General features: G+C 40.9%; 1 protein-coding gene across 3 annotated transcripts in view; it reads right to left on the bottom strand.

The window, feature by feature from the left end:
* pex5la (peroxisomal biogenesis factor 5-like a) overlaps positions 1-16,467 on the bottom strand; it is a 293,523-nt gene that overhangs the window by 108,118 nt on the left and 168,938 nt on the right. For all 3 annotated transcript variants that reach the window (XM_051923954.1, XM_051923953.1, XM_028794576.2), the window contains 2 exons: positions 16,162-16,371; positions 13,309-13,432 (listed from right to left, as the gene is read on the bottom strand). In XM_051923954.1, coding sequence (XP_051779914.1) covers positions 13,309-13,432; positions 16,162-16,371 — 334 coding nt within the window. The remainder of the gene's footprint in view (positions 1-13,308; positions 13,433-16,161; positions 16,372-16,467) is intronic.

The following is a 16,467-nucleotide window of genomic DNA, read 5'->3' as shown; positions in this document are numbered from 1 at the left end:
CACCAAGGCTGTATCCCCAAGGCAGCCCTCACTCTCAGTAGCCTAGACTCTGCTTTCAAATAGCAGGCTCTGGCCTGCATATGCCCAAAAATGGGGCTGAGGCCTTTTAAAGTCTAAATATCATAAAATGTCAGAAGGAGGAAAAAAATATCCCAATAAAAATAAACAAAGCTTCTTTAATATTTAAATAGCACTTCAAGAAGATTCATGAGAGGAAACACAAAAAAGCAAAGCAGCAAAAAATAGGTTTTGGCCTTAAAAGTGAACAATGCCTAAGAATAACCAGAAACAGAGCCTTAATCCCAAGGCAAGGGGGTCAAAACAGAAGAAATAAAAAAATACAAGAAAGCACAAACCAAACGTCAGCAGCAAACACAATGCTGAGTGACAGGAGCTTCACCTGTATATTCTGCCAGGTGCAGCAACAGGTGGACTCACCCCCTTAGTGTCTACATAAAGGGAACAGGGCTGAAAACAAACCCCTTTAATACACAGAATACTAACATAATAAAAAACTGGAAAATAATTAACATACTACATAAAATTATATAAAGATACAGAAAGAGTGAAAACAAAATCATAATAACATAAAATAAAAAAACAATAATATTTAAAAAAACAGCAAAAAGACTAACTCAAAAGAAAATACACTTGAGCCAGGGATAAAACCCCACCTGAGCCATGACAGGAAGGTTTCATTAAAGGTAAAGGTGAAGTGACTCAGCATCTACTGTTCTGCAGACATTATACCATTTTGTGGTGATGAAATGGGGGTTAATTCACAGTTCAATTTAGCAGTCAGTCACTTATGATTATGAGCTCCGGGTAGTAACTGAAAAAATTAGACTGTGAATAAAAGCAGCTAAAATGAGGTACCCACAAAGGATTGACTGAGTCACTTTTTATGATTAGATGAGGACGTTAAAAATATAGGAGAATACTTTGCTGCTTCTCTGCACCAACAGGAAGAAGAGGAGGTGGTATGGATGTGTTGTTCGCATCCTGCAGGTGGTGTACTATGCATGGCCTCCTGGGAGATGCATTACATCTCTTGACTTGTCTAAGAGCCTCTTTCCATTCTCCAGGTAGAACAAGGATCTGATGCTAGGAATAGGGTGGCCTGGTATGTCCAACTTTAAACTCTCAGCAGCATAAGCAGATTGAAATAAATGAAAATGAAATGTTTTAGGATCATCTTTATTAAGGTCTAGGTTATTATTTTTATCCTATGTATTTTTTTGGTTCTTTGTAAAACCAATTTTGGCACCAGGTACTCGTGCTTCTAAATTGGCCATTTGTTTAGGGTTATTTGGCACTAAATGTCTCCTTATTGGAACCCCGTTTCAGGAGTAGGTGGGTAACTGATGCCTTTGAGCTTCATAATTATTTCATAATGATATAATTACACTTTATCTTGATTTTGTGATGTCCTAATTGTATCTAAGTGTACCTTTCCTTTAGCTTTGTTGTAAAACCTTTCTCTTTTCTGCTCATTTTTCACTACTCACCTTTGCCATACTATTTGTAATGTTGTAATTTTTATTATATTATTTCCTTGTGTCATTTTTAAACATGATTCTCAAGCAGTAAGACTAAGTGGTGTCAAACGTACTTATTAACTCGATTCACAGGTAGACTACTAAAAGCACAAAAATAGTTGATCTGTCTTCATGCTTGCTTGCAGTTTCCAGCTAAATGCACAGCTTTACCATATGGTAAGTTTCTTTCTGTCCTTTCCAAATATTTAATATTGATTTATTGTTAAAAATATCAAAACAAAACACAGTGACATAGGCTGACACTTTCTGTCTGTGGGAGGTAGAATTTGTGTAGAAAGTCTGAAAGTGTCATTGACTAGGATGTGCCCTACCTTACTGGATCTGTGTCAAAGCGCCTGGCAGCTCATCTTTGATTTTCTCTCTGATGTTCCTATTTTTTTGATATCAGATGTTTTTGGGGGTTATAGGCCATGTTAGCAACATGTAGTGCAAGTAAATATATGTTGTACTCTTTGAAGTAACTGAACTCGCCAGTTTAAATGGAAAAAAATGTCAGTGAAAAGATGTGGAACTTTAATATTTTATTTTAATGCATTTTTATTTTGTTATTTTATTAGGCTACTGTAAATAATGAACACCCATACAATAAACATACTCAGTTAATAATTTACAAAAGATATCTTTTATTTAGGGACAGCTCAGTGGCATTGCTGCCTTGCAGTAAGGAGACGAGGTTTTCACATCCCAGGTCTCCCTGCATGAAACGTTCTCTCCATGTCTGCAGGTGTTTCCTCTGGTTAGGTGGAGGTTAGTGTGTGTGTCTACAATGGACTTGCACAATGTCCAGGGGGTTGTTCCTGTATTGTTCCCTGTGCTTACTGGGACAGACTCCAACCAACCACAGCCCTGCTGCAGATTTAGTGGGCTTTGAAAATGTTATGTTATCTTATTTAGCATAAAATTAATGTACCCAGTGTGTAAAAGTAAATGAACCTTCTATTCAAAACATGATGCTGCATTCCACAGCTCTGACATGCCCAGACATATTCTATATTTGGCAATATCTCTATCAATGTTGATGAATAATTACCCATTCTTTCTTATTTCCTTGGCTATCTTTACAACATCAGGTTTTGACACATTAGTTCAGCTGAGATCTAGATTTTTGACCTGGCCATTCCAAAAACATGCTTTTCATTCCAACTATAGTTGACAGTGAGAGGCAATGGCATTCACCTCCAGAATATTTAGGTATTTGAAGGATTTTGGGGAGACTCTCTTAACTTTTTTATGTCCTCCACCCCAACTCTTATTCTCTTATCCGTGCACTCACCTGGCCTGGAAGGTGAGACAATGCCCAGCAGCCACAATGTACATTGCGATGAGACCGTGGACTGGCTTCTAATAGAAATGACTGCTACTTCTCCTATTGGACAATGTCTCCTCTTCTCTATACCAAAGGAGGCAAGATAGAGCAATAAGACAAGCAAGGAGAACAGGAAAACACTCATGACTTTTTCAAGCTTGTCAGGGCCAAGGTGAATGTGATCTCCAATCACTAACAAAGGTGGTTCTCTAGCCTTATGTCGTCGTGGCGCTGCCATCTCAAGGAGATGGACACATAACTAAACACATTAACAAAATAAGAAGAATACATACATAGTAAATGACAAACAAACAATCAAAATAATGTTCAGAACCATCCATCCATTATCCACCGCTTATCCGAGGTTGGGTCGCGGGGACAGAAGCCTAAGCAGGGAAGCCCAGACCTCCCTCTCCCCGGCCACCTCCTCCAGCTCCTCTGGGAGGACCTCGAGCTGTTCCAAGGTCAGCCGGGAGATATAATCCCTCCAGCATGTCCTGGGTCTGGCCCGTGGCCTTCTCCCAGTGGGGCATGCCCGTAACACCCCCCCCCAGGGAGGCGTCCAGGGGGCATCCTAACCAGATGCCCGAACCACCTCAACTGACTCCTCTCAATGCGGAGGAGCAGCGACTCTACTCCGAGTCTCTCCCGGATAACTGAACTCCTCACCCTATCTCTAAGAGAAAGTCCAGCCACCCTGCAGAGAAAATTCATTTCAACCGCTTGTATCTGCAATCTTGCTCTTTCGGTCACTACCCAAAGCTTGTGGTCATAGGTGAAGGTAGGAACGTAGATTGACTGGTAAATCGACAGCCTCGCCTTTTGGCTCAGCTCTCTCTTCACCATGACAGACCGTTGCAGAGCCCGCATTACTGCGGATGCTGCACCGATCCGTCTGTCAACCTCCTGCGCCATTCTTCCCTCACTCGTGAACAAGACCCCGAAATACTTGAACTCCTCCACTTGAGGCAGTACTGTGTTCCCAACCCAGAGAGAGCATTCCACACTTTTCCAGCTGAGAACCATGGCCTCGGATTTAGAGGTGCTGACTCTCATCCCTGCAGCTTTGCACTTGGCTGCGAACCACTCCAGTGAGAGCTGGAGGTCACTGTCCGATGAAGACAACAGAACCACGTCATCCACAAATAGCAGAGATGAGATTCTGAGGTCACCGAACAAGATCCCCTCCGCTCCTTGGCTGCGCCTACAAATTCTGTCCAAATAACTTATGAACAGAATCGGTGACAAAAGGCAGCCCTGGCGGAGTCCAACCTCAACAGGAAACGAGTCCGACTTACGGACCAAGCTCCTGCTCCTCCTGTACAGGGACTGGATGGCTTGTAACAACGAGCCTTGTACCCTGTACTCTTGGAGCACACCCCACAGGATGCTTCGAGGGATACGGTTGAATGCCTTCTCCAAATCCACAAAACACATGTAGACTGGTTGGGCAAACTCCCATGCCCCCTCCAGGATCCTGGCCAGGGTGTAGAGCTGGTCCAGTGTTCCACGGCCGGGACGGAATCCGCATTGTTCCTCTTGAATCCAAGATTCGACCATCGACCGGACTCTCTTCTCCAGCACCCCTGAATAGACCTTACCGGGGAGGCTGAGGAGTGTGATCCCCCTATAGTTGGAGCACATCCTCCGGTCACCCTTCTTAAAAAGGGGAACCACCACCCCAGTTTGCCAATCCATAGGCACTGCCCCCAATATAAATGCGATGTTGCAGAGATGTGTCAACCAGGACAGCCCCACAACATCCAGAGCCTTGAGGAACCCAGGGTGAACATAAAGACAAATTATATGCCTACTAACATAATTCACAAAATATTTAACAAAATATTAAAATAAAATACTGAATAAAACCCTACTAAACCATAATACCAGTGTCCTGGGGCCTCATGTAGAAATGGTGCGTATACCCAAAAATGTTGTGTATACCCATTTCCACACTCACTTTGAGATTTATAAAAACTAAACTTGGCATAAAGCCCCACACATTCTCACGCCAGCCTTACCCTGTGTTTACGCAAGTTTCCACTCGGTTTTGCAAACTGGTGGCACCCAGCGTCAAAGCAGTGCTACTGTTCCTTTGTGGTCTTCCATTCATTTTTAGATTCACATCCCTGATGCAGCTTTATCAAATACACTGAAATGTACTTTGTATTGTTTATAAATTTAAGGCATCTGATTATAATCAACCTATAACAATATAATGGTGCACAGAATGACCAAACTATTCCAAATACCATAGCTGCTTTAGCGTTGTTACTTTCAGTACACCACTCAGAGGATTTTAACCCACTGTATCCGAGTGTGGAATCACATCTCTACAGCAGCTGATCAGAAAGCGCTACAGCGGGCTGTGTTGAGAGCACAGAGGATACAGCATCTACCCTGAAGAACATTTATAGCACATGCTATCTCAGCCATGAGCACAGTCTATTTGAACTTATTCCATTCATTAAACGCTTCAGATCCTTTCCTGCACAGACCTCGAGGTCCAAAAACAGTTTCATCCCAAGAGCTATAAACGCACTGAATCAGTCCATCAAGTGCTCCCGGTAGAACTGTTTGTACTTAGAATTACAATTACCTCACTGTAAACATTATGAGCCATTTGCACTATCTGCGCTATATGTACATGTATATTGTACTTATGCTTTCATATTGTATATTTTTCATTGTTTTTTATTATATTATTATTATTATTTTTTTTTATCATTTTATAGGAAAATACGTTTATGGAGGATTTGCATATTGAATCTCATTGTACCATACAATAACAATAAAGAAATTCAATTCAATTCAATAGAAGAGAGTGCATATTTACTAATGAGGACGACTAGCTTCTAAGTCGATTTAGATTTCCAAGAGCTATCTTCTTGGAGCTCTTGATATCATTTTTAAAATAAAATGCATTAAAATATGTAATTACATTATACAGATGCATTTTAAATTTTATTTCAATAATGTATACTGTTAATAATTAAATGTGTGGGTACGGTGCCGCTGCGATAGCGATGAGCTGGCGCCCCATCCAGGGATTGGTCCTGCCTCACGCTGTATGCTCGCTGGGACTGGTGTGACCTTGGATGGCTAGATGGATGGAATAATTAAACATGTACTACAAAGATATTTCAGTGTTCCTTAAAAGTTTTGAAGAATCGCCGTTCTAAGCTTACAGATGGATTGACATTTATTAAAGAGCTTATTGTGTGGCAATAGGTTACGTGGAGAAAGGAAAGGAAGGACAGGAATTGGGATTTGGTAAGTTTGAAAGAGACAGTACTGCTGCATTAAATTATTTCATTGAGGGTCGCATATGGTGCAGCAAGCATCTTGCAAGAGGCAGGAAGAATCTCTGGACAGGGCGCCAGCTTGTCAGTACCACTGCACCACCATGACCCCATGTTTAATACATGCTTAAATTCATTTCATAATGAAAATTATATCAAGTATACATCTTAGTATTTAAATTGTTCAGAGAGCTGTAATATCATGAATGTAATGTATTCTGTGTCCTGTCGGCGTAAGAGAAAGCCCATTTATGCTAAAGTCTGTTTGTGGAAAGAATTTTGACCTCGTCAAGAGGTTTATTTACCTTTTCCTGTGAAGTCAGTAGACAGATTGGGAAGGGTCATGAGGTAACTGGAAAGGGGTGTGTGACACAAGCCAATGTCTTTGCAAAAGGACAAAGGTCCAAGTCTTTAGAGTCCTGGTGCTTACTGTTTTGCTACATGGTTGTGAGACATGGACACTATCCTGTGACCTGAGACAAAGAGTGGACTACTCTGGTACTGTGTCTCTCCAGAGAATCCTTGGGTACTGCTGGTTTGACTTTGTGTCAGTTGAGCGGTTGCTAATGGAGCTATCCTTTCACCAACTCGATGGCATACAAACACCCTTGTGTAATGAACCGAACATTTCAAATTTTGATTCATCGGCCCATAGGACCTCCTTCCAGTCTGCAGCAGTCCACAGCTGTTTTTTCAAGGCCTTATTTTATCCTTTAAGGAATGGCTTTTCTACTGCCACTTGCCCTGTCAAACCTGCACTAGAAACTGAGACTTGCTTTTTTCGACCACTGTAAAGCTGTGCTTGAAGATGTTGTACTATGAGATGCCTATGACACAAGCTGATGGCCCTCAGAAACGTGTCTTCTGATTGGGTTGTGACTTTGGGTCTGCCTGATCTCTTCCTGTCAGAGTTTCTTCTGGTTTCCAATTGCCTTTGGATTGTGTAGGACACCACTGTACTCACTGACACTTTGATTTTTTTTTTTGCAATTTCTCTAAATGAAAGGCCTACACTTCTAAGAGTAATAATTCTCTGTCTCATTTCATTTGTTAATTGTCATTTTCTTGCCATTATCACTGGAATTTACAACTTTCTACAGTGTAATATTGTCCAAGTAGTACTTCAGAGGGTGTAGTGACACCGTCTGCCCCAATTCTGCTTTACAACAGACAGAGGGTTGTTAAGTATTCAAAAGAAGTTGGGACACCTGTGCAAATTGTTTGCTTCAACTTACAATTCTTAATTTACTTTAATTGCTGCAGAACAGCTGCAGATTATAACCTGTTAGGTCTTCCCTGAAGAAGGCTCATTTGTAATATTTTGAAATTTCCTTTTTCCCAGTTTTTGCAAACCTAAACTTTAATGTACTCCTGTCTGCATGTGATATTTCCATCAGACCAAGCACCACTCACTTTGTTTTGTGTTTATTTTGTGGCGCAACACCTACCATTAAATGGAGTTCACCCTTGTAATTTTTCTATCTAGCCTGGAATCTTCCTTGAGGAATATTGTAAAACTAATAAGCAATAATTAGCATTGTTTTAAAATATGATGAGGTCCAAGGAGCTTGTAATGAAAATGAGGTTAGTTAATAACTTTTAGGGATGAAGTACTTAAATGCAGACTTATGCTCACTCCTGTCTGGCCTTTTGAGCTTGCTCTCTGTCTCGTTTTTCCTGAGCAATGTGCCATCTATCTATCTATCTATCTATCTATCTATCTATCTATCTATCTATCTATCTATCTATCTATCTATCAGTGATCCTTTAGCCTAGGGTAGTCAAACATGGTGATGTCCTCTTTCTGGGTTTCTCTTATCCTTTTATATTAACATACAGTGGTGTGAAAAACTATTTGCCCCCTTCCTGATTTCTTATTCTTTTGCATGTTTGTCACACAAAATGTTTCTGATCATCAAACACATTTAACCATTAGTCAAATATAACACAAGTAAACACAAAATGCAGTTTGTAAATGGTGGTTTTTATTATTTAGGGAGAAAAAAAAATCCAAACCTACATGGCCCTGTGTGAAAAAGTAATTGCCCCCTGAACCTAATAACTGGTTGGGCCACCCTTAGCAGCAATAACTGCAATCAAGCATTTGCGATAACTTGCAATGAGTCTTTTACAGCACTCTCGAGGAATTTTGGCCCACTCATCTTTGCAAAATTGTTGTAATTCAGCTTTATTTGAGGGTTTTCTAGCATGAACCGCCTTTTTAAGGTCATGCCATAGCATCTCAATTGGATTCAGGTCAGGACTTTGACTAGGCCACTCCAAAGTCTTCATTTTGTTTTTCTTCAGCCATTCAGAGGTGGATTTGCTGGTGTGTTTTGGGTCATTGTCCTGTTGCAGCACCCAAGATCGCTTCAGCTTGAGTTGACGAACAGATGGCCGGACATTCTCCTTCAGGATTTTTTGGTAGACAGTAGAATTCATGGTTCCATCTATCACAGCAAGCCTTCCAGGTCCTGAAGCAGCAAAACAACCCCAGACCATCACACTACCACCACCATATTTTACTGTTGGTATGATGTTCTTTTTCTGAAATGCTGTGTTCCTTTTATGCCAGATGTAATGGGACATTTGCCTTCCAAAAAGTTCAACTTTTGTCTCATCAGTCCACAAGGTATTTTCCCAAAAGTCTTGGCAATCATTGAGATGTTTCTTAGCAAAATTGAGACGAGCCCTAATGTTCTTTTTGCTTAACAGTGGTTTGCGTCTTGGAAATCTGCCATGCAGGCCGTTTTTGCCCAGTCTCTTTCTTATGGTGGAGTCGTGAACACTGACCTTAATTGAGGCAAGTGAGGCCTGCAGTTCTTTAGACGTTGTCCTGGGGTCTTTTGTGACCTCTCGGATGAGTCGTCTCTGCGCTCTTGGGGTAATTTTGGTCGGCCGGCCACTCCTGGGAAGGTTCACCACTGTTCCATGTTTTTGCCATTTGTGGATAATGGCTCTCACTGTGGTTCGCTGGAGTCCCAAAGCTTTAGAAATGGCTTTATAACCTTTACCAGACTGATAGATCTCAATTACTTCTGTTCTCATTTGTTCCTGAATTTCTTTGGATCTTGGCATGATGTCTAGCTTTTGAGGTGCTTTTGGTCTACTTCTCTGTGTCAGGCAGCTCCTATTTAAGTGATTTCTTGATTGAAACAGGTGTGGCAGTAATCAGGCCTGGGGGTGGCTACGGAAATTGAACTCAGGTGTGATACACCACAGTTAGGTCTTTTTTTAACAAGGGGGCAATTACTTTTTCACACAGGGCCATGAAGGTTTGGATTTTTTTTCTCCCTAAATAATAAAAACCATCATTTAAAAACTGCATTTTGTGTTTACTTGTGTTATATTTGACTAATGGTTAAATGTGTTTGATGATCAGAAACATTTTGTGTGACAAACATGCAAAAGAATAAGAAATCAGGAAGGGGGCAAATAGTTTTTCACACCACTGTATCTTGATGCATATATATAATTCCTACCAAATTCATTTAAAAACACTACTTAGCAAAATATCTTTGCTGCAACTGACATGACCTAGTGTTGTATTTATAGTCTCAGGTGTACAGAGTAAAGAGAAAAGGAGACAGGACTGCTCCTTGTGGTGCTCCAATGTTGCTCACATCCGTATCAGATACACAGTCCTTGAGTCTCACAAACTGCAGTCTGCCTGATGGATAGTCCATGTATCGAGAACACCATAGGCTCATCCACCTGCATACCTCTGAGCTAACATCTCAGCAGACATAGCTGGATGGTAATGAAGGCATTGTAGAAATTAAAAATCATAATCCTCACGGGGCTGTCTGCTTTGTCCAGGTGAGAATAAACCTTGTGGTGCAGATAGGCAATTGCATCGTCCACTCCAATCGTTCTCTGATTGACAAACTGCACTGGGTCCAGGTGGTCTACCACAAGAGGTCTCATATAGTCCAGGACCTCAACTTTGAATGCCAGTATAAAATTGAATAATTTTCTTAAAATGCTAGGCAAAAAATATGTGGTCAGACAGCTGATAAAACTCCAGGGGGCCATTGACTTAAGAAAAAATAATGACAGCAAGTCATATGGACGTCTGCCTGTTTTTGAGTGAATGTATTTAGCTGAATTCACACATTTCCCAAGTTGGTTAGAGGCTGTGCGACCACAGAAGTATGACTTAATGGGTGTTATTAGTGTGTTCATTCATGTTTATTTGTAGAATCTGTCATGTAGTTTAGTGACTGTATCTGATCATTCTTACACCTTCTTGCACCTCTGGTGAAGAATATGCCATCATCATAAAGACCTTAGTATGCTTTTGAAATCCATGATTGTTTCACCTACCAGAACACTTCCAACATTTCAAGATACACTGTGGTCCAAATAATCATCTACTCCTGTCAAACCTGGTCAGCTAAACTCAGATTACGTAAAATGAGCAAATTTGGTTCTGCTTAGATTTTGAGCTGACTTGTCTTCTGGGTATACTTTGCATGTGGGAATCTCCCCAGGGGGTACCAGTTTCCTCCTACAGTTCAAAGGCATACTTTCAGATTAATTGGTGGTGCTAAACTGTCATTTTGATCGATGGCAATGAATGAAAATGCATACCTTGCAGCTTTAACCATTGCACTTAAAAATGGACATTTCCAAAATTCAAAAAGATCCTGATTTGACATTTTGAATGGTTTGCCTTTTTCCAGTTAATGCATTTAATTATAAGGAGGCTTTATAAGCTATACTTTTCTTTGTCAGTTTCCTTATCCATGAATATAATAATTCTTAAGATATGAGTGATCTGAAAGGCTCTGCTGAGTTTTCTTTGACACTCAGATGGTTATTTTCAGACAGGACACTAAATTGGCTCTTGTGTGTGTTTACCCTGCAATGGACTGGTGCCCTGGGCCAGGGTTTGCTCCTGCTTTGCACCCTGTGCTAGCTGGGATAGGCTCCAGCATCCCTTGCGACCCGGGTCTGGATTAAGCGGGTTAGAAAATGACTGACTGACGACTCTAAAAGGAAGCCTGATTGAGCATCTCCACAAAGAAGAAAGATTGCTCAGTTGGTACAGTGACATTAATGATATTTAGGCTGCCAGAAATTAAATACATAATTTGTGACATGCCAGTAAATTAGCACATAGTGTCAACTAATGTAAAAGTAGGTAGAACCAAACATAATAATCTTTACCAGAGGCATTTTAGCCAAATACATACTGTTTAACAAGACATGTCATATGTGGTACTTGTACATTTATTCAACCATTACAACATTATTAGTACAAGATGTCTGATTCCTTTCAATCATCATTTCTTTTCCCAAACTCGTGTTTTCCATTTTGCTATTCCACAGGAGCCAGAGCCTGACCTGGCAGCATGGGGCACAAAACAGAAGCCAACAATGTCCACTTCATTCTAGGGTACACTTCAGCACTCAATCACAACACTCAGCCTTATCTGTGGATCTTTGGGATGCCAGAGGGGAACACAACACTTAGTGAAAGCCTACACAAATTGCACAAAAAGCAGAATTTATCCCAAGTTGTGAAAAAGAAGTGTTAACAGAGACCCCCGCCTTTACTGCCTTGCACCCACTGCCACTAAGTTCATATTTTGTTCTATTTGAATTATTGGCGCAGATTAAATGTTACATTGTTTTCTGAGTGAATATGGATTCTTTGATCAGAATGCTTCATTGCATATGGAAGTCCTTTTTGTTTATTCATTCCAAATTCTTCTTTGTAAATCTGCTTATTCTTCCACAGAACAATGCTTTTTAGTTCAGTCTGCATTAAGCTTCTGCCAGCTAAATTCCAAATCAAATTAGAATATTTACAAAAGTGAATTACTAATCTAATAGTAATGCTGGTTACTGATTCTTTTGTATTTTATTTGACAGAGCCTATGTTAAATTTCGTTATTTGATCTGAATGGGAATACATTTGGGAATATATTTGATCCTTTTAGATGGGCTTATAACTGATAAAACAGGGAAGAATCAATGGAATCAATGTTGCTCATATGTTTGGGAATGAAAAATCAACCACAATTTAAATCATTGAATATAAAGCATATCCATCCATCCATTTTCCAACCTGCTGAATCCGAACACAGGGTCACGAGAGTCTGCTGGAGCCAATCCCAGCCAACACAGGGCACAAGGCAGGAACCAATCCCGGGCAGGGTGCTAACCCACCGCAAGACACACACAAACACACCAAGCACACACTAGGGCCAATTTAGAATCGCCAATCCACCTAACCTGCATGTCTTTGGACTGTGGGAGAAAACTGGAGCGCCCGGAGGAAACCCATGCAGACACGGGGAGAACATGTACACTCCACGCAGGGAGGACCCGGGAAGCGAACCCAGGTCCCCAGGTCTCCCAACTGCGAGGCAGCAGCGCTACCCGCTGCGCCACCATGCCGCCCCATAAAGCATATCGCATACAGAAATGCAGTACTGGACAAAGGAATGCTGTCTGCTAATAGCTGCTGCCTACTTAAATGTTTAGCCTGTTGGAGTTTTAAAGAATGTTGATTCCCTTTTTTTTCTTTTTGCTGTTTTTATGTTTGTTGACAATACCGCTAATATTCTATATATCCATGGCTCAATTCAAATACAAACTTAACATTTACTAAAGCTGTCTAATTAATAACTGTAGTCAAAGTGGAGTCACTAGCACCATGAAGTTTTCCTTTCACAAGACAACATGTCCAAATAATACAGGAGACATACTGGTCTGATATCCACATCTTTTAGTTTCAGCTAGCACCACGTGACAGGGGTATCATCTACCAGAAGCAATTAGAATGATTGTGTCACCATCAGACAAAAGCAGCAAACAGCCAGAATCAAAACGTATGCATTTTAGTACCTCAAATAAATAGACGCAGATACAGTAGTTCTTATTCTCTACAAAATCTCATTAGAAATCTGCAATTTACAGATGAGTTCACAATGAATAAGCTGGTGAGACGATTTTGACTTTTATTTTAAATAGAACTCTGTTAACTGAGGTTCACAATGAGTGTTTTTCCCAGAATGATTAAACCACAATGTTATATGATAAAGCTTCTTTTTTTCAATGTAACAAACTACTCGATTGATACAGAAATTATATTTTGGTATATCAGTAGAAACAAATGCAAATGACTTACCATAATAACTCACTTGACGTATTTTTAGAAGAACGTCTCCTTTCCAGTTTCCACTTTCTGCTACCATTGCGCTCCACATGTGAATTTACTTCTTCCCATTTTTCTAAAGGTGCTGGTATATTAACTGGAAACAAGCAGTGAACACAAAAAAACATTTTTTAAAGACTAATACATATTTGAACAGATACTTTGGCTCACTCCTTAACCATTATCAATGTTTATTAAATGCGTGTTACACTTGACTAAGGGGAAGCTGAGGCACTTCCATATTAAGTGGTTGCCTCCAGTTTTACTCCTGCACCCTTTAGCTCTTCTTGTCATTGGCCTACACTTGATCCTCAATGCTCCATGGTCTGTCTTGAGCCTGCTTTTCCCTAAATGTTTGGTAACAATACATTTCACATAACCACTGATGCCACCCTTACTCTGCTTGATTCTGCCCAGTTGGTCCTAGTTCTCACTCAAATGTTATGGTGGAATTTCCACTTGCTGCTTCACATATCAGTGCAATCCAGGACAAGTGATTATCATCAGCTGCAGACTACACAAAAACAAGTGAAAGCCAGCCGAGACGTAGGATGAGAAAATTGCTTGTTTAATAATAATTTTCAAGCTGGGGACAAAAATATGAATGGCTTGCATGAAATACCAGTACATATGGAACATCCTTTTGTTCTTTCCAGTCACATGAGCTGCTCAGTTTCACTGACCACACAATTATTGGATATGTCAATTGCATAAAGTTCAGTGTAACTACTAACATCTGGAAGTACAGTAAAACCAACTGTTTGACAGTATGAAGCGACATACACAGTCAATAAGGATTGATATTAATTAATACAGTAGTAGGCATACAGAACTCCATGGTGCACAATGTACTAATAAAATATATAGACACCCATCCAACAGAAAAAGACACGTTCTCTCAGTTTTTGTTTGGTCAGGCTTGTCACTACTACTTCATTAGTTCATTCATTCATTCATTTTCCACTGCTTATCTGAAGCTGGGTTAGGGGGGCAACAGTCTTAGCAGTGAAGCCCGTATGTCCTTTTCCCCAGCACAACTGCCAACTCATATTGTGGGAACACCTTCCATCTGGGAAGTGTAATCCTCCCAGTGAGCCCAGGGTTTTCCCCGGGATCTCCTTGCAACTGGTTGTGCCCGTAAAACCTCCACAGGGAGGTGTCCAGCAGGTATCCATATCAGATGCAGAAACCATCTCAATTGGCTCCTCTTGACGCAAAGGGTCAGTGGCTCTACTCTCAGATGTCTGCGCTTTTCACCCTATCCTTAAGGGAGAGCCAAGCCACCTGACAGAAAAAGTTCATTTTGGCTGCTTGTACTTACAATCTCATTCTTTTGGTCATTACCTAAAGCTCATGACCATAGGTAAGGGTAGGGACATAGTTAGACTGGCAAATCAAGAACTTCAACTTTGACTCAGCTTCTTCTTCACAACTACCAACACACTTTGAAGACCACATAACTGTGCTCGCCGCCCCAATTTGTCTGTCAATCTCACCATTGTATTTCACACTCAGTCACAAACCATCCCAATGCTGAAGTTCACACCCAGATGAAGCCAGTAGGATCACGTCATCTGCAAAAAGCAGTGATGTAATTCTAAGGCCACCAAACTGGACCCCCTCTCATCCCTGGCTGTGCCTTGATATACTGTCCATGAAAAATCACAAACAGGACAGAAAACAAAGCACAGCCCTGGCAGAGTCCCACACTCTCTGGAAACAGCCCTGATGCTTATCTGAGTATGTGGACAAAGCTCTCACTGTAATTAAAAAGAGACTAAATAGCCCTTATTAGGGAACCTCGTACTCTCTCAGCACCACCAATATAATATATCAAGGAACGCATTCATATGCCTTCTGTCAGCCCACAAAATGGTCTGCCACTCCAGAGGCACAGCTCCCAATGACGCATTGAAAAGGTTGACAGACATGACAGGCCAAGAATGTCCGGAGCCTTCAACATTTCTGGGTGGGTCTCATCCACACCCATGGCCTTGCCACTGCGGAGCTGCTTAACTCCCTCAGGTAAATGGAAGTTAATCCTCCAACAGCTTGTGGCTCTGCCTCCTCTAAAGATGATGTGTCCATCAGGTTTAGGAGCTCCTCAAAGTGTTCCTTCCTTTCCGAGACAACATTTTCAGTCTGGATCAGCACTTCTCCACCCTTGCTGAGAACAGCCTGGGTGAATCCCTGCCTTCCCTTTCTGAATCCCCTGATGGTTTGCCAGAACCTCTTTGGGCCTGATTGGCAGTCATTTTCCATGATCTCTCCAAACCCTTTCCACACCCGAGTTTTTGCTTCCCTGACCTCCAAGGCTGCAGTCCTTTTGGCCTGTTAGTATTTCTGTGCTGCTTTGGGAGTCTCCCATGATAACCATACATGGAAGGCCTCCTTTTTCAGTGTGAGGCATCCCTCACCTCTGGTGTCCACCACTGGGTCCTTGGGCTGCCACCTCAATAGATACCCATGACCACCAGGCTGTTGCACCTTTAGCTACTGTTCCATATTAAAGTTTCATCACAGAATTCAAGGGGTTTTAAGCAATTTTATTGCACATATTGTATGATATAAACTGAGGGCTTTTGTTTTAGAACATTTCTTTTTCTTTGTTTCATTTCTTCTTTTGTTTCTGGTTAACTGTACTATTATTCCATATCTCAGTGTCTCTTGTTAAAGTGGCATTTTAACATTTTTCTCAATGTGATTCAATGAAGTGTTGCTCACTATGCTGATGTGTGACATTAGGAAATGCTAAGCCCAATCAATATTTAAAAACACCTGTGAACAGAGCCAGTCACCATTAATAAAACATTATTTTATTCTTACCGGAATCCAGGGATATTCTCTCTGGTGTTCGGGAACTGTGTACACTTTGTTCAATGTCTACTTTGATCAATTCGGTCTCTTCAGTTTTCCTTCGGTGAGATGGTCCTTTTGACCCTTCGCTTCTCAAACTCAGCTCATTTTTTTTGCATTTTGTTTGATTTTTGACCGTTGGTTCACTCAAATCTAGCAGATCTAAGCCTGGTGAAAGCACTGTGAAGGCAATTAAAAAAAGCAAAGACAAAAAACAAAGCAAATGAAATATAGTGGTATTGAGGCATAGTGGACAGTATTGCTGCTTCACAGTTG

Source organism: Erpetoichthys calabaricus, chromosome 2 (assembly GCF_900747795.2).
Source record: "Erpetoichthys calabaricus chromosome 2, fErpCal1.3, whole genome shotgun sequence".
Lineage (NCBI taxonomy): Eukaryota > Metazoa > Chordata > Cladistia > Polypteriformes > Polypteridae > Erpetoichthys > Erpetoichthys calabaricus.
This window is presented reverse-complemented; position numbering and strand designations above follow the sequence as displayed.